Raw genomic sequence first — 19,241 nt, 5'->3', positions numbered from 1 at the left:
TCTTCTGTGCTTGCCTTCGTTTCCTTCACATACTTACATGCTTGGTTTAAAATTTGTATTGTTGTCGCCCTTAGTACATAAGAACATCTTAAAGAGTTTCCCTTTGAGGGAACAAAGGAGGTGATGTGGTTGTGGCGTGGGGCCAGTCTTTGGGTGAATGCCGCATTAGGTATTGATGAAAAGATTAAAAGTGGTGGGAGTTCTTGGTAGTTCAGCAGTTAAGAATCTGGTGGTGTCACCGCTATGGCACAGGTGCCTGGCCCAGGAACTTCCACACGCCATGGGCGTGCACGCACGTAGACACACACACACGCACGCATGCACGCACGCACACGCACACACACGTGGTCTTTCCCAGAGACTTCTTTCATAGTTATGCAGTTATTAGTTTACCTGGTTAAATAGGTAGATGGTTCAAAATAAGTCCCATCTAAAACAAGAGTCAAGTTTTACGGTAAACAGTAAAGCTTTGTGCCTCAATTTAAGTATAATAATTTTCACATTCTTTTTCTCTTTTTTGTCGAGTTGTCTTTCTGTTCCAATTTGATAATCAAGATAGTGTCAAATGATTCAATTTAAACTTTGAAAGACCTTAAAGATACACTAGAAGTCTGACTATAACCACTATTCCACTATTTTTTTAAACCAACTTGTTAGAAGTATTCTAGGGTAAAAAAGAAGTTTTTTTTCATCTGTCATTGTTAACGTGCAGGCCCTGATGGCAGGGTTAAGGAGCCAGGGACAGGAGAGAAGGGAGCAGAAAAAGAAGCTAGTGACACGCAGTCAAATGGTACCAACAGCCATTTGGGGGCAGTATAATACGAGTTAAATTTGTTGACCTAAAAATAATTTGTTTTGAAAACACCTTTTTGTCCTCATCTAATCAGATAGTTATCTTTGCTGCACCTTCTACCCGTAGACAGAGTGACTGCCTTTTACACACCCTTTCTCTGGGGGTCCCCAAAGCCCCCTGTCCTCAGTACCTCCTTTGCATAATTTTATCACAGTTTTCAACTTTCTTTTCTCAGCTGACCTTAATGGTAGGTGGGACTGAGAGAGTTGGTTAAGTATGGGCAAATAGTACCTTTGCTAAATTTTCAACTTTTATGATTTCAGTAGATTTATCCAGTTATTTATTTAAAGCTAATTTTTCTCTTTATGAAATTGAAATGAGAAAAAAGTATATGACTGACTTATGTTTATTTATTTATTTATTTATTTACTCTCTAAGAGCTGCACCCATGGCATATGTAAGTTCTCAGGGTAGGGGTGCAGTTGGAGCTGCAGCTGCCGGCCTACGCCACAGCCCCCGCAACACCAGATCCAAGCCGCGTCTGTGACCTACACCACAGCTCATGGCAATGTCGGATCCTTAACCCACTGAGCGAGGCAAGGCCAGGGGTCAAACCTGCAACCTCATGGTTCCTAGTTGGATTCATTTCCACTGAGCCACGACAGGAACTCTGGCTCAGTGGAGCATTTGAATTTCTCAAACTGTAGTATAATTAATTTTATAAACTTTTATATCATTTTATGTATGAATGAATAGATACTTGTGTAAACAGTGAAGTATTGCTTAAAATAGCATTGAATCATAACATAATTCAAAGTGACTATGATACAATGTAAGATAAGATAATAGTATTATCTTAGTTTTTTTCTGTATTTTTTTATTTTGTAATGATTTTTATTTTTTCCATTATAGCTGGTTATAGTGTTCTGTCAATTTTCTACTATACAGCAGGGTGACTTAGTCACACATACATGTATACATTCTTTTTTTATAAAGTTTAAATAAACCACCTACTTAGTGTTCAGAAGTTGAACTGACTGCCTGGACACCTGTAGTTTTTATATTTTCCTTCATCAGATCTCCTAGAATTTAACAATTGTGTCAAAAATGTTAATAAGAAAGACATGTTAACTTGAATACAGGGAAAGCAATCACATAGAAATGATAATGTCATGAATAACTGTTTAGTATACATATATTTTCTACTTAAAAAAATTCAACTTGCAGAAATAAATGTGAGTATTAAGACATTGCTTTTTGGGGGGAAGTAATATCTGTTTCCAAAAGTTTTTCCAAATTTACATTGTTCGTATACACTCATTATATTAGAAAAGCCAAATGACATCATGAATAAATACACATATATTTGTCTTTATTTTTCGTAATTCTGTAGTCCATATTTCTTGATAAACATGGGAAGTATAGAAGTGATTAACTTTTATATCATGTGCTTTCTTTAGCTATAGCTCCCAAATCTACAAATACCTCTGTTTTGGAACTGGTGGGGTTACCCTAGGGTGCATATTCCAGTTTGTCTCAAGGAGATGTCTATGGAGTAGGCGTGGTCCTGTGACCATTTAAGCCCTAGAAGTGTCAGTATTGTCCTGCACGATTCACGTCTGTCGATATCCTTCAAGCAATGCCCTGCAGCATTGGGAAGGGCAGTCCTACCATCAGCTGTGTGGGGGTCAACTTGCTTAAATGCACAGCTCACAGTTTACTGGAATTTACTTTTAGAAATTAAGTTTGGAAGGATTGTGAACTGTATGTGTTCGTTATAAAATATTTACTGTTGCCATTTCTTGATACAATTCTAAAGGAATTATTATGTTTTAAATCAGAAATAGAATAGATCTGTCTTTGAGCAACATACTTCCTTCATTGCCATCAATTTTGAAAACATAATCCTTTTAAAAAAATTTGAAATTGACTCTTGGCTAGAGAGACAAGTGCATCAAATGCGCATATATCATCATTAAATATAGTTAAACTTGATTTGGCTTTGCTTTGTTTTTAATAACACTAGTATGTAATGCAAGTATGTATAGCATCAGCCACATGGTGCCTTAACTTACATATTTATATCAGGTGGAGCAATTTTAAATCTTGTTAGATCTATCTCTGTCCATGGGAACTGCGTGAAGTTGTGGTTTATGAACATGTATTCACATTTCCATTGTGTTTCAGTCCTCAACACGTTCATTCATACCTATTTATTTGTTCAATAATTACTTATTGGGGAGTTCCCGTCGTGGCGCAGTAGTTAACGAATCTGACTAATATCCACGAGGTTGCCAGTTCGATCCCTGGCCTCGCTCAGTGGGTGAAGGATCCGGTGTTGCCCTGAGCTGTGGTGTAGGTCGCAGAAGCGGCTTGGATCGGCTGTGGTGTAGGCTACAGATCCAATTCGACCCCTAGCGGGGGAACCTCCATATGCCACAGGGGTGGCCCTAAAAAGAAAACAAAAATTATTTACTGGGCCCCTGCTCCATGTCAGGCAGTTTTCTAGGTAAGAAACATACCAGAGTGAATGACATGTGAAAGTCCCTGCTCTTGGGAAGTTTGCATTTTGGTAACAGGATCATAAACAAGCACATTTCAGGTGGTGATACCAGCGAAGGAGAGGGGCTCTTTGAGGCTGTGTGAGTGATATGAAGGGCCCAGCAGTAGAAAGATCTGGTAGCAGAGTGTTCCAGGAGCAGGGGACAGCAAGTGCAGCGCCTCTGAGGTCAGAGGTGGCCATTTTCAGGAACAGAAAGGAAGCCAGTGTAGCTGAAACACTGTGCGTGGAGGGAGAGTGACAGGACTGGGGGTCCGTGAGGCAGGCGGGAGCCACTCGGTTTCACTCCTTGTGGACCCCTGTGAAGGGCTGAGAGGGAACTTTATGGTCTTAGGAAGTTTCACATGGGAGGGAGCTTGCCTGTGCAGATGCTCTGAGTGCTGTCAGAACCGCCCTTAGGAGCCTTGTTCTTGCCTGGAACTCTGCCAGCAGATGTAGGACACCTAGAGTTCTTCTATTTAGAGCAGTAGGTAGCTTTTGTTGTGCAGCAGGCCAGCCCGTACACACTGCTCAGAGCAACCAACACTTATTTAGCTCACAATCCTTCAGTTTGAAAGTCTGGCCTGGCTAGTTCTCCTGGTTTCTGCTGGGCTCATTCTCCCTCCTTCAGTTTGGCTACACAGTGGGCTAAGTGGCTCTGCTTCTTGAAGTCAGTGGCTCAGAACCTCATGTCTTTTATCCTCCAACGTACTAGTCTGCGCTTGTTCACATGGTGGCTGGGTGCTGTTCTAGAGGATGGTGAAAAATGTGTGTTGCCTCTTGAGTCTTAGACTTGGAAGTGGTACACTATGATTTCTCTGGCTGCATTCTGTTGATCCAAGCAAATCACATGTCCAGCCCGGATTAAAGGAGCAGAGAAATAGACTCCACCTGCATGGTAGACTCTTTTTGCACCCCTTTTTGCACTCAAGGTCTGTTTTCTCTGAGCCAAATCATGAGTTCATGACTACTTCGCAAATCCTAAGCAAAGGTATCCTCACTCAGAGAACATAATTAGAAAGAGTGTGTCCACAATGCTTACAATCTTTGTTTTAAATTTAACAGCCTAGACGTGAAGACACAGCTAACGTACTAGTATAGAAGATAATGTGAGCATAACACTTGCAGTGAAAAGTGTAATTATAGCGTATCCATTGTTTGTCTTGAAATTATACTACCCTGTATTAAGTATAACAGAAATGCTTTTTGGTTGCATAGATGAAATTTATCATTGTTATTAATATTTATTGGTTCCATATATAGGTACAAGTTTTTAGTTAATTTTAAATACATTCGGAGAATGGATGTTCTACTCAGAGCCCTTAACAGTAGAAGGCATCGTTATATGTTCTGTTACCAGTAGTTTCTGCAAACTGTGTCCTTGAGCTGTCGTGTGGCCCATACATGCTAATAAGGAGAATGAGGAGAATAATAAGCAAGAGAAGAATGCTGCCAAGGTTTTACATGGTTTTTAAGTGTTCATTTTTAAAATGGATTACAAAAAAAGTAAGATAATGATAGTAGTGGTAATAATAAACAAAATGGTATTTTAAAAAAGGCTGAACAACTTCCTTGCTCGCTAAAATGAGAAGTTTGCAACCCAGTATGTGCTGTCTGTGTACTTATGTGAGAGGGAGAGTAAGAGAGGCGCAGAAGGAAGTGCTTTTTCTACCATGTACAAATTGTTGTGTATCCTGGGACATGATTTTGGATAGCAATTTATTTATTAATGCCTGCTTTTTAATGTAGGTCAAAGTATGCTTAATGTTTCTAGTTGTTATGTTGGTCTTTTTGGACCAACCAAAGAAGACACAATAATCTTTGTAAGTAGAACAGTGTTTTTATCCCTTAAACATCAATCCAGGCAAAAATTATTTTTTCTAAGAACACGTGAATTCTCAGTAATTTACTTGTGGACCAGTAACATGACATCAGATTCCCACAGAATCTTCTCCTCTCCTATCTCATGGATAACTTTGTTTTTCCATCCCTCTCTAGAATTGGCAGCAAAATTTTTATCATTTTAATATTTAATTATGGTGAAGATGTGCTCTCTCTAACCACTGGAGAAAATAATGGGTTATTCTGCATCACAGTTAATCAGGTGGAAAATGAAAACTGAGTCACCTCCTCCCCTCATTATTTCAAAATATTACAGATGGATCAAATATTTAAATGTAAAAAATATAAAGTGAAACATACTAAAGAAAACGTGAATGAGTATTATAAAATCCTGAAGTGGGCAAGACATGTCCCAGCAAGGCACATATTCTAGAAGGCGTGGAGGGGACAGCCGGTAGATTTGAACATTTATAACATCAGATTTCTGTTTTTAATCTTTTTAAAATGTAACGTCTTTAAAGCATTTCCTGGAGTTCCCGTCGTAGTGCAGCAGAAATGAATCTGACTAGGAACCATGAGGTTGCAGGTTCAATCCCTGGCCTCGTTCAGTGGGTTAAGGATCCGGTGTTGCCATGAGCTGTGGTGTAGGTCACAGATGAGGCTCCGGTCCTGCGGTCCTGCGTTGCTGTGGCTGTGGTATAGGCCTGTAGCTGTAGCTCTGATTGGACCCCTAGCCTGGAAACCTCCATATGCCACAGGTGCAGCCCTAAAAAGCAAAATAAATAAATCCAGAAAATTCTAAAAAAAAAAGAAAAAAAAAGGCATTTCCTTATGTTATAAAATATTTCCTCAAAATTGAGTTTTTCATGATTCTGTAATGGTCTATCATACAAATATATCATACATTATTTAACCATCCCCTTACTTTTGAACTTTTTTCTAGTTTGTCATTATTTCAAATAATGATATAGTATATATAGTTAATATGTATAGTTGATCACAGTTAGATCGCAAAGATTTCTCTAGCAAATAGATGGCTGGGCAAATGAGTATGAATATGTTTGAGGCTATTGATGTCTAAGGGAAAATTGTTTTCTGAGGTGGCTATTCTTATTTACATGTCTGTCACAAGTGTTGAGGGGTCTGGTCGTACCTGCAAGGATTGACTCCTTTACTTTTAATCTTTGCCACGTTGAAAGATAAGACTTTACTTACATTTCTATGGTTATTATTGACATTGAGCAATTTATTGAATACTTTTTAATGTTATCATTGGCTTATCTTATAACCAGTTACTTTTAATGGAACAAAAAACACATGCATTGATGAAAAAATTCTTTTTTTAAAAAATCTTTTTAGGGCCGCACCCACAGCATATGGAGGTTCCCAGGCTAGGGGTCAAATCAGAGCTGTAGCCACTGGCGTGCACCACAGCCACAATAATGCCGGATCCAAGCTGCATCTGCGACCTACACCTCAGCTCACAGCAATGCAGATCCTTAACCCACTGAGGGGGGCCAGGCATGGAACCTATGTCCTCATGGACGCTAGTCAGATTAGTTTATGCTGAGCCACAACCAGAACTCTGAAAAAATTCTTTCATTGAGACAAAGTACAGTGAAGAATGTCTCTCCTGTAAGGCAATTACTGATGTATTTCTTGCATGTCTTAAAATGGTCCCAGTATATCGGTCATAAAACCAACTCCCACTTTTATTTTTAACTCAGATGTTAGCTTGCTGTGCACACTGCTGTGCTTCTTTTCACTTCACGTGATATTATAGAAAAACGTCTTTATCTACACACACAGATATACCTCCTTTTTAAGAGCGGTGTCATGTTCTATTGCTTAGCTTTCTGAGAATTTCATAAATGCCCCCCTCGGTGATGGACATTTGGAAGATGGTTGTTTTCAGCTCTTTGCTGTTGCAAACAACTCTGGTAAACAACTTTGTAAATCTTCACTTTTGCACTTGAATCTCGTGGAGTTGTTGGGTCAACACCTAATCATGTGTATATACATTTTGGTGGATGTTGCCAAGTTGCACTTTATCCCGGTATGTATTCTTATCATCAGTGCAAGGCTGTGATTTGAGTGATTTCCCACGCCTTTGTCAATATTATATAAGTTTTTAATCTTTGGTAATCTGTGGTGAGAAAAATAGAATGATGTTGGAAGTTTTGATTTGCGTTCCTTTAAATATGAATAAGAATCTTTGTATGTGACTATAAATCATCTTTTGTTACTTTATTTCTTTTTGTGACAATATGATCCTGATTTTGGTGGTGTTTAAATTAAAATGGGACATAGTTTTGGTATTGTTTTATTGTAATGAAAATGCTGCTAGATATTTCTGTTTTCTGCTTTAGAGATGAAAGTAAAAAGTACTTTGAAAAGAGATTGAAGAAAGGAAAAGTTACAGCCAGTTTTCCTTCCAAATTCATCAATTTACATATTCCCAACTTTCTGAATAGAATGATTGGAAATTAAGGTGTTTTAATTTTGGCGGAGGGAGGGCTTGTTAGGGTAATTGAGACAGAGAAGCCAACTGAAGGGTTTTTACTTGATTAGAGTGAAAGAACTCTGAAGGCCCAGCTGCTTCTGAACTTTGTGGACTGAACTTCCACAGTGTTTTTAGAAGTTCTCTACAAATGTAATCTTTTTTGGTCCTTGTGTTACAAAGTGTTGGTTTTAGCATCATTTGAAAGAAGTGTGATTTAATAAGAAGGGTCTTATCCTAGACTTAGGAAGTGTCTGCTTTGTTAGGCTGCCCAAATCCCTTCACACCTATTCCTCAGGACTCCTTGACACTTCTCTCTCCCAGTGATGTCGGGCGTGCTTCTCATCAGGGTATTCAGTTATCTTTGCATTTGCTACAGCATCTGTGCAGAGACAGAGAACACTGGGTATCATGTCCTAATTTTCATTTAGATAAAACCTGTGACCTTTTTTCTTGATGTTTATAATACTGCCAGTGTTAAATCTCCCTAAACTGAAGATTAAAAAGAAAAGTGACACCATGAGTAATCTCATCTAGTCATTTCTGAATTTGAGTTTATTTTTTAAATGAATGTTTAAATACATTTCATCCAGGTAATAATACCTCAGTGAAACTCATCGCTCTTTATCTCTTACAGTCCTAAGCTCATGCCTTGCATGTAGTAAATATCCAAAGTCTTTGTTACTAAGTCAGGTAAATACAGACCAGCAGCACTCTCTCCTTCCCACCTCTTTATTGAATCTTTACACGGAGATCGTACTAATGTTTTCCAGTTGTACATTCTTGTTTTAACATAAATTTGAGACGACTTTATAGCCAAAATAATTCCATGATGCTAGTTATTTTATAACTAAGATCCCATCAGATAAACATAAATCTTCTTCTAGCTCATTTATTGGAATTAAAAGTGTTGGGCTTATGAAATAGAAACTACTTTTCTTTTTGTGTTTAAAAGATTCTCACTTATGATAAAAGGACAAAAAAACCTAGCTGATTGCTGTTGCTAGCTAAGTTTAATGACAACCACCTGAAAATTACGTGTGACGGTTGAAATACACCCTTCCTCCCACTAGAGGGGGATTCCTTCCAACTTAGGTAAAATCGCTCTCAGATACAGTGTGAAAACCTTAGTACGGCATTGATCTTTCTTTTTCATTATGTTGAGGTTAATCTTGTGTTTTAAATCTCAGCTGTTTTTCTATAGGTATTGCAATTACAGTCTTACAGAAACAAACTATAAAGGATACTGAACTAGAGTGCACATGTATTTAACACAGGGCCTTTGAGCAAAGCATACGTTTGTTAAAGTTGCTTTAATTAAAGTGGTTAATACTTAAAGAGACTTGAGAACAGTACTCGGAGGCCTCCTGCAGACCCAGTCTGGGGTGGAGGGTGCGGCTGACACTTGAGCTCCACCTCCTTCTCTGGTCCCCAAGGTCTGTCTTTGCCTCTCTCTACTGACGGGGCCACTCGGGGCGTTCCTAAATTCCACCTGATAGCTTTGGCTTGTGTCATCTCAAGTTGTCAAATATACTAAAGCCGTGTCTTTAAGTAGATTCCTATTTGCTGTTGACTTTTCTTATTACTTTGACTTTTTTTTTTCTTTTTGTAATATGTTAAACAAATGTGGAACTCACCCGGGGGATGATTTTTGCCGATTTAAACATATTCTTTAAAATCAGTTCTATCCATATGAAAATACCCCGTCACGGGTGAAAGTTCCTAACACTGAGGTATGCAGATACGAACTCCGTGGGTCCCTCTGGAGTAAATGTCGTATTGTGTTTACAGCAGTCCAGATTTGCCACATTTGTTGTTGCTTGCTCTTCCCCTCACCTCAAATCCCAGTGTTGATTAGAGGTTTTAATGTAAAAATGTCTGAAGTTAGTAACCTAGAGCTGTGAAAGCCAGGACTTAGGAAAGTCAAACATATGTAAATTGGAAATAACTGTTTTTTTTTTTTTTTTAAACTAAACGTCTATAATAAGAGCTTATTTGTAAATCTAACAATTAACTTTGGAAATCTAAGTGTACACAGAAATGCTGTCAGTGACTCTTCTAATGATTTTGTGCTGTCGTTGATCCAACATTTCAGTCTTTAGCCTAAAAGCACGTTTGGTAACAGCAACATATGGTTTTCATCAAAAGCAGGCTGCTCATCTTCTTGGTACCCAATGAGGCCCTCTCTTGCTTTGTGCACCAGCCTCTGTCAGGTGCCAGGTGGTGGGTGAGCCTCACTTTTAGTAAAGCAGCAGGAGAATACAGTTTGCTTCCTCTTTTATTTTTTGACCCCTTTATGTTCATACTGGATGATACTCTTATTGAAATGATTTTCCCTTCTGTTATTTTCTCCCCCAAAGGAAAAATCCAATTTTGTTTTATAATAAAACACTTTGTTGGACGGCCTGTATGTATTCTACTTAAAGTCTGCCAGAAACGCCTCATTTTGAGAGGTTTAAAACTAACAGTGAAGCCAGGTAGTCTGATATTATTGCCCCACCCCCACTGCCTGCCCCCGACACTTAAAAAATATTCTTATCTGTTCTGTTGCTTTCTTTCCTTGCTCCTTTCTACTGGTACTTTGTAGTAGTCAAAGTTAAACAAACACTTTATATACCAGACTGAATAATCCTATTTAAAAAACAGCAATTATCAATACACGTCTGGTTCCTCGCAGCTTTTAAAATTCATGTTAATGAGCTCCGTCTTCTGATGCAGAAGACCGACAGGCAATTTTGAAGTTTTGCCATCATTTCACAACCTGTTGCTTAGACTCCCGCCTGCCTTTTCTGGAGCATTGCTTTCAGGAACTCTTGCTCTGCCGCATTCCCGAGATGCAGGACTGCCCACTCTGATGTGAGCAGGACAAGAAATTACTAGCAGCTTCACAAGCATGATGAAATTGCTTTACGAAGCATAACTTTCCCCTCACTGTCTGTCAGTAAAAGATCAAAAAGAATAGCAACACCTTGTGATTTAAGTAGAAGGATGAGTCTCCTAACTTCTCAGATCATTCTCAGGAACTTCACCACCACTTCATCACCATGGCAAATATACTAATTTGATAGGTGCTCACCCTGTTGTAAAACTGGAACCCGGGCAGTGACCTGGATTTACACCTGACTCTGGGAGAGACAGATCGCTCCTTCCTGACACCTGGCGTAAATTGAACACCAGCTTCTCAGAACTCTTAGTTTCCAGGCCATGCCTGTGCTCTGGTGTCTGGGGCTAGACTCAAAGAAGGTTTTTGATAGTGCCTAAATTATTTTTTTCCTTATGATTTCAGGTTGAAGTCTTGACCTCGGAGGATACTGCCTTTGGACTCAAGGTGTGTAGTCTGATGTAGCTTATTGTGGAGGATAAGCTCCCCTGCGTGCATTAGAAGGCTCAACAGAGAGGGCTTTAGAAAAAAAAAAAAATCAAATAGGGAGGCCCTGATTTCTTCCAAAGTGTAGGATTTCTCTTTTATTGGTATTAAGATTAGATTATGGTAGTATTTCCTTTTCCTTTTCCTTTTTTTTTTTTTTTTTTTTTTTTTTTGGTGGAGAATGTGAGAAATAGTACAGGAAAACAAGAGTTTTATTTAGTAGTAATTAGAATTACTGAAAGTTCCCCTCAGTTTGGGGGCTGTAAAATCCAACCACTGAATGCTACCAAAATGCTGTTTTTGGTTCATAATTCTAGCTTCATTCATTCATCTATTCATTATTCCTGCTTCAAATAGTTTTTGAACCCCTGTGTTCAGTCACAACTAAATTACATCTCGGCTCCTGCCCGCATGTTGCTCGCAGTCAGCTGGTAGACACAGGCCTATAAACAGGTAACTGTGGTGTGGTTGCCACCAGGCTGGAATGAGGCTGAGGATGGTGGGCTTGCTGTGGACTTGAGTAGGAAGGTCCTGTAGCAGGCTGATTGCCAGCAGAGTTTGGAGGCTTGATTGTATTTAGGCAGGAGAGGAACAGGAGAAAGGAGAGTTGTTTTCAGATCAGAGGCGAACCATGAAAAAAATCAGAGGGAACCGAAAGCAGTTAAATTCTACCTGTGATCCAAAGTTGGAAAGGTAAAAGATTTGGATTTTATCCTAAAGGAAATGTGAAGCTATTAACAGATTTAAAGTCAAGGGCTGGTTAGATTTGCAGCTTAGATAGTTGATTTTGGCCACTTTGTGGAGGATGGATTTGCCAGAGACCAGTGAAGGGCAGTCGAGTAGGTCAGGTGAGAGGCGATGTGGGCCTGAGCTAGAAAAGTGGAAGCGGAAAGAGGAAGGAGCCTTAGGAAGTAAGGCCGCAGGAACTGATGGTCGCAGAGGGCGGGAGGGCAGAGGAGCTGAGGATGAGACCGTGGAAGAGGCTGGCTACACGGAGATGCAGAACCCGGGGAAGGAGTCACAGGTTTTTAGAATGACAGTCTTCCAGACCTGTGTTTTTATCCGATTGACTTGCCTTTTGCACATATTGGCTGGTAATTCTTAAACCAGGTAACTAAACTGATGAGAAGCACTTACTAGGAGAGTCTGACTTTACTTTCCTAAAGCTGTGCAAAAGGACAGTGTAGGTGCCATTAATTACTTTGAAAGTCAGAAGTGTTGGGGAATCGTTGGTGAAAACTCGAGAGCACAAGGTGTGGGTGATTACCTGACTCCCGCTTTCCCTTCTAGATGCTTGGTGTTTTGTTCATTGTCAGTACAATATAATAGTTGTGCTGCAAGTTCAGGTGGCTGACATTGTAATACTACAGAATCGAAACTTTTTAGAGGGGAGTTCCCGTTGTGGCGCAGTGGGTTAAGAACCTGATGCTATCTCCATGAGGGTGTGGGTTTGATCCCTGCCCTTGCTCAGCGAGTTATGGATCTGCTGCGAGCTAGAGCATAGGTTGCAAATGTAATTCAGATTCGCTGTGGCAGTGGGTGTGGCTGTGGCGTAGGCTCCATATGCAGCTCTGATTCTACCCCAGCCTCGGAACTTCCATACACCGCAGGTGCAGCCCTAAAAAGGAAAAAAACAAAAAAAAAAAAACAAAAAAAAACTGATTAGCAGTTATAAGCTTAGCAAAGTATTACATTTTAAACAAATATAAAGTAAAAAAGTATATATTAACACTTTATAAATATTTAAATATTTGGTAAACTAACTCAAATTTTATATCCTTAATGTTTTTTTTAATGCCGCTATATCTGCCAAAAAATACGAAAACAAAATTTTAATTGTAAATAGAGCTAATTCAGTATTATTCGCAGTATTTAACATATGGTCATCTTCGGAATTTTTCATTTTTTATTTAGTACTCAGCATGCATGCAGAATATCTGTTGCATATTTAATAAACCTATAGGGTCACTTCTATGAACTCATCTTCATAATCCTTCATTCCTACTGAGTGTGTGCAGGATGAGGGGAGATGATTGTCCCGAAACTCTCACACCCTGCCCCACTGTGCAAGGGCTTTGCACTTGTTGTGTCGCAAAACTAGAAGGTTGCTTTTGTAGCCTTAAATTTAACTTGTAGGGACACGATTTGGAACTTTTTTCCAGTAATTGAGTGATTTTTAAGGAATCAGATGTTTTTCACTCTTGCCTGTCTATTCCAAAGTGTTTACATATATAACTAAAAATGAGAGATTTGAAAATTTCTGTTGCTTCATTTTCTGTAAGTCAGCAAATATATTTCTTTCTTAAAAGGTCTAGATATTCGGTATTGGTCAGGTTTTTGAACACTAATTGGTAGTTGTGTTCCTATTTTTATATGTGCTGGGAAAAATACCTCAAATATCTGAGTCGCTGGCTGTACAACATGGCATCATCTTTGTGCAGCAGTAGACCCCTGGAGGAGTAGGGTCTGTCCGAAGTGTGTCTCTGATCCTTTTAGTGATCTTTAACGGGTCTCTCATCTTTCTTTGCTTCTTTTCCCCTTTTGGCCATTATCTAATTACTCACTTTTTGTATGTCCTCTCTTCCCAAGTCAAACTAAAATCTTCACACATAATATTTACAAGCATGATGTGTCAGTCTCACTGGAAAATGATTTAACTGTGTGGGGACCCAGAGATACAAACAGCCTATTTCTGTTTATAGTGTGAAACTCTAACCCAGGAAGACAATTTTTGCAGTTCAGAACTGTCATGCCTATTATGGCTGTTTTAAGATTAATTTTTTAAAGCTAATCTAATGAGAAATATCTGTGCTCTTTCTTCTTCTCCATAAATCTTAATTTCACTCCATTTCTGATTCATTATTTTATTAGGCTTCTTGAAGTCAAAGGTAACTTAGAATTTGAAATAGTAATACTATTTCACGGTATTTTAAATATTTCAACTATTTTCAAAAAATTTTCTGACTTTTTTTCTCTGCATTTTTGTAATCTTGATTTTCTAGAGTTTGTTTCTATACAGGTCTAGTAAGATGGTTAATTAATTTAAAATTATGTGTACTTATACAAACAAGAATTTCATTGAATAGAAGAGGTGCTTCAAAATTTTTAAAAATGAGCAAGGCTATTTGGAAAAGAAAGTTCTACAAACTATAGACCACACTGATCTTGACTTCCACACCGATTAAGACTTAAATATATTAAAAAGCTTATAATTCTATAGAATAGTAAACCAAGAATCTCGAGGGCAACCAATATGGGTTGGTTCTTTTTACAAGATAAGTTTGCCTTCCATATCATGAGGTAAAGCTGCCAGTGATAACGAGATGATAAATCAGCTGAGCAAATATATATATATATATATATATATAAAGTTTACTGTTAAACACAGTAAGGCTAATGATTTGACTTTGTTGCTTATGAGTTCTACAAGGAAATTTATAGTCATGCAGTGAAAAAGAGGAATGAAAACGATATCTCTGGGGCGTTTTCGTCATGGTTCAGTGGTTAAGGAATCTGACTGGCATCCATGGGGACGCGGGTTCTATCCCTGGCCTTGCTGGGTGGGTTGGGGATCGGGCGTTGCCAAGGGCTGTGGTGTGGGTCGCAGACTCAGCTTGGATCCTGCGTTGCTGTGGCTGTTGCATGGGCCGGTGGCTGTGGCTCTGGTTTGCCCCTGGCCTGGGAGCCTCCATGTGCCACCAAGTGCGGCCCTAGAAAGCACACACACACACACACACACACACACACACACACCAGATATCTCTGGGTCATTAAAACAGAAAAGCTATAGAAACATGACTTTTTCCATAAATTTCTTAAAAGGTGCTATCAAAACTCTAAATAAATTACTTTAAAATTTCATAACTACAAATCTTTTGCCTTTTCATTTGTTGTAAATAGCTAAGTCAAGAATTATAAAGAAGCAAGGTGTTTATTTAGACCCCCCCATAGGAGTTAGGCGCTGTTGCTCTTCCCAGTATTAGGTGAGGAACTAGGAACTCACACCGCTGATCAATACGGAGAATGGGGGTGGAAGCAGGAAGGTCAGCCCCAACGGCTGTTCTCCTTGGTGAGTGTCCTAAGAACCAGTGAGTGGACCCAGCTCCCTGCCCTCTCCTCTCTTCCTGGGATGGGCTGCCCGCACCACACCGCAGGCCCCATCCGCCCCTCTCACTGAGGCCCTGGTCCTTGCTGCAGTGGATAACGTGTGTCTTTGCAGCGTCTGCCTCTTCGTGTCCCTTGCTTTCCTGTGGCTTCCCCAGCAGCACTTGGTGGGGCGGCTCCTACACGTCTGACCTTGGTTTCTCAGACGTGGCTTCCTCCCCACACCCTGGCTGTTGTCTCTCCCCAGAACTCCATCCTAACCTTCTCTTTTGTAAGTGCTGGGGTCTGGCTCCCTCTGACTCCCGGGCTGCTTCTTAACTCTGCTGAGGCTGAATGAGAGAATGTACACAAAGCCAAGATAAGGTTAGAAACCTGTTCAATACACCTCGTTTCCTGGGGTCAGTTCTGAACTTGTTTGATAGTAATTTAATTTTGTTAAATAAATTTTTAAAACTTTTCCTTTTGAAAGGTGGGTGGGCAGAAATGTTTATTATCAATTAACTTGTTTTCTGACTCTAAATAAGCATTAGAATTCCACAAATGCAAAAATATTTCGAGACACTATTTTGGCTGGCATGTTCTTTGGAAGGACAAAATTCTGAATTTTATGCCCCTTATTATAATTTTTTATAGAAATTATTAACCAAAAGAAGGTATGTGAGGAGGTCATTTGTAAATGAATAATGAGGAAATTCAAGGATAAGCATGTGTCATCCTAAAAAAGAAAGGGACGAATAAAAATGATAAAATAGAGGTGATCACAGGAGCCTCCGGGTAACAGAGCCCCTCACTCCTGGGATCCTTCCAGCTGCTGCTCTTCTTAGAGGTCCCCAGCCCCTGCTGGGGAGGAGTGTCACCCCAGCTTTTACACAGAACCCTACAAGAGGCTTATTAAACTTAGCTAGATCTTCTCTCCCAGAATCTACAGCAGGACTCAATCTTCATTGTCTTTTCCCGCCTCCATTTTCCCCCTTCCTGGTTTTCCCTGAAACTCTACTTCCCCAGAGGCCTGAAATTTTATCCCTGCAAAAGATCCTCTGACTCCTGGGGTGCCTTCTTCCTTATTAGAGATGGGAGCTAGAGGCCAAAGGAGTCTTTGTTCCCAAGGCCACCACTCCTTGCTGCAGAGATGGGCCTAGAATTAAGGCTTTAGCAATCTCATTATTTTTCTTCTTAATATTTAAATAAAAAATAGATAATACTTCTATTAATATTACTCACCTTTTTATTCTATCTTGGCAGTAATTTTTAGGCACCTAAAATTTGTTGTGGTTTAGAGAAAAGTCCAAGCTTAAAATGTCTCAAAATAAGATTTTAACATGAATATTAAATTTGTTTACCCCTATGTATTACTTTTTATCCACATCCTGGTTGATTAAATAGCTTAGGACAAAATAAGATCAAAATTGAAACAGGTTTTCCAACCTCCAACGAACATACTTTCAGCTGCCCTGAGGCCTTAACTTCCCTCTGAGCCTAACCCTTCCTATCGCACCTCCCTCAGCTGCTTTTCCATCCTCTTGTTCTGTCTCGCATGTGTCCTTCCCTCCAGACTCAGTTTATACCTCTCCTCTCCTGGGACGTCTTCCCTTGGTGTCACAGCCGTCTAAGCTCCCATCCTCTCAGCTCCCAGCTCACACAACCCTTACAGTCTTTGCAACTTACTTGGAATTCCTCTAATGCCAGCTTGTTTTTGTTTGCTTCTGTATACGGGAGACAGCACAGCATGGCCTGGCCCAGCTCCATTATGTGGCTTTTTTTTCCCAGCAAGGTTGTAAGCTTGGAGACTCCGTTTTGTTCATCCTTTTCTATCCATGTTGGCTTGCACTTGGTTCACAGTGAGTAAGTGTTGCTGACTAGGTAGCGGTCTATTGCTGGTTTAACAGTAGTGATGGATAGGCACAAAAAAACCTGGGAAATTGGAGTTTCCGTCATGGCCTAGCGATTAACAAACCTGAGTAGCATCCATGAGGACGCAGGTTTGATCCCTGGCCTTGCTCAGTGGGTTAAGGATCCGGCGTTGCCGTGAGCTGTGGTATAGGTCGCAGACACGGCTTGGATCTGGCATTGCTGTGGCCGTGGTGCAGGATGGTGGCAACAGCTCCAATTAGACCCCAAGCCTGGAAACCTCCATATGCTGTGGATGCGGCCCTAAAAAGAGAGAAAGACCAAAAACAAACAAACAAAACCTGGGAAATTATTATATTACTGCTGCCTTCTGTTTCTTTTTTTGTTTGCTTTATTTCTAGGGCCGCACCCACAGCAAATGGAAGTTCCCAGGCTATGGGTCCAATCGGAGCTGCAGCTGATGGCTTACGCCACAGCCACAGCCACAGCCACGCCAGTTCCAAGCCTTGACTGTGACCTACAGACGCCACGGCTCACAGCAATACCAGATTCTTAACCAACTGAGCACGGCCTGGGATTGAACCCGCATCCTCATGGATACCTGTCAGATTTTTTTCCGCTGAGCCACAGTGGGGACTCCCTGCCTTTAGTTTCTATTTTGGTATTTTTTTCTTCCACTGAGTCTCCCATTCTTTGGGTTAATACACTTGCTTGGTGTTCTATATTGAAACTCCTTAGACCCCAACTGAAGGAAGACATGATCTTTGTTTACTGCTTAGTAAAGCTGTTGAGTGGTCTGGTCGACACTGAAAACTTGCTGGTTCCACTTATTTCACTATTAACTTAAATATCATTGCTAATCCAAATTCTCCAGTTACATTCATGATTTCATTCTGTTTCATTCTGACACATTGCATTTAAACAAGTTCCTGTGAAGTATATGTACATGTTGTGTATGGAGAATGAGAGGATGAGAATAGTAAACCCTTGCTTCCATGGACCTTACATCCTTGACATAACTTTTGGAACAATCTTATTCCAGGTAGAAATTCTAGAAGAGATGCAAATTTATTTTCTTTTGTATATAATTTTTTGCTACTCTAAGGTATAATCGCTTTAACTGAATCTATTTGTTGTATTCTACAAAATGGAATAGGGTTCCAGTTTAATAAAAGTGAAATTTATTTTGTCTTTTCAAAAATAAGCGCCTTCTAATTGCGAAAGATTATATAGGTGGAAAATCATATTTGGCATTAACAAGTTTCCTTTGGCCTTACTCCTATATTTTGACATCTGACCGTAATGAAGATCATCTAAACTTTCCTCCTATTTCTTTTTTTTTTTTTTTTTTTTGGTCTTTTCTAGGGCCACTCCCACGGCATATGGAGATTCCCAGGCTGGGGTCTAATCAGAGCTGCAGCTGCCAGCCTATGCCAAAGCCAGAGCAATGCCAGATCCGAGCTGTGTCTGTGGCCTACACCACAGCTCACCGCAACGTCGGATCCTTAACCCACTGAGCGAGGCCAGGGATTGAACCCGCAACCTCATGGTTCCTAGTCGGATTAGTTAACCACTGCGCCACGACGGGAACTCCCTATTTTCCTTATGTAAAAGTAAAAGTTACAATACAGTCTGTGTCTAACTGCTTGTCATTAATGTGCAAAGGGAAAATAGAACAAAACTTTGGTAGCCCATCTTTGAATGGGTTCGCTTTACTAAATAACCAAAAAAGTGACCTTTGGAGAAAAGTGCAGGACGTTCACTTGATGTTTTTCTTTTCTCATCAGTCCAACAATAGGACCCAACTGATCAATTCTCACTGCATATTCTGGTCATGGAGAACTGTGCTGTCCAATATGGTAGTTATTAGCCATGTGTGGCTATTTAAATTTAAATTAATTAAAATTAATGTTATTTCTTCAGTTGCACTTGCTAGCTACATTTCAATAGCTGCATGTTAGCAGCTCTGTACTGGCACAGTGCATGTATATAGAACATTTCCAACTTGAAAGAAAGTTCTGTTGACCAGAGCTGGACTAGAAAATAAAGGTTTCAGGGATTCCAAAACATCGTAATGTAACACATTTCACAATTAGAAAAGTTTTTTTTTTGTTGTTTGTTTGTTTTTTTGTCTTTTTGCCATTTCTTGGGCCGCTCCCGCGGCATATGGAGGTTCCCAGGCTAGGGGTCGAGCCGGAGCTGTAGCTGCCAGCCTACGCCAGAGCCACAGCAACTCAGGATCCGAGCC

At 39.9% G+C, this 19,241-nt stretch overlaps 1 protein-coding gene across 29 annotated transcripts in view; it reads left to right on the top strand.

The window, feature by feature from the left end:
- The window catches only part of ARID1B (AT-rich interaction domain 1B), a 434,918-nt gene that overhangs the window by 239,445 nt on the left and 176,232 nt on the right, over positions 1-19,241 (top strand). For 14 of the 29 annotated variants that reach the window (XM_085022915.1, XM_085022910.1, XM_085022906.1 and 11 more), the window contains one exon: positions 10,961-11,002. The exons of the other annotated variants lie outside the window; for them this stretch is intronic. In XM_085022915.1, coding sequence (XP_084879041.1) covers positions 10,961-11,002 — 42 coding nt within the window. The remainder of the gene's footprint in view (positions 1-10,960; positions 11,003-19,241) is intronic. 29 annotated transcript variants of the gene reach the window in all.

The sequence above is a fragment of the Sus scrofa genome, chromosome 1 (assembly GCF_054392235.1).
Source record: "Sus scrofa isolate SSC_HxYL_T2T_F1_AM1 chromosome 1, Sscrofa_HxYL_maternal_Yorkshire_Landrace_v2.0, whole genome shotgun sequence".
NCBI classification, from domain to species: Eukaryota; Metazoa; Chordata; class Mammalia; order Artiodactyla; family Suidae; genus Sus; species Sus scrofa.
The sequence above is the reverse complement of the archived record's forward strand: the minus strand, read 5'-3'. Positions and strand labels throughout refer to the sequence as shown.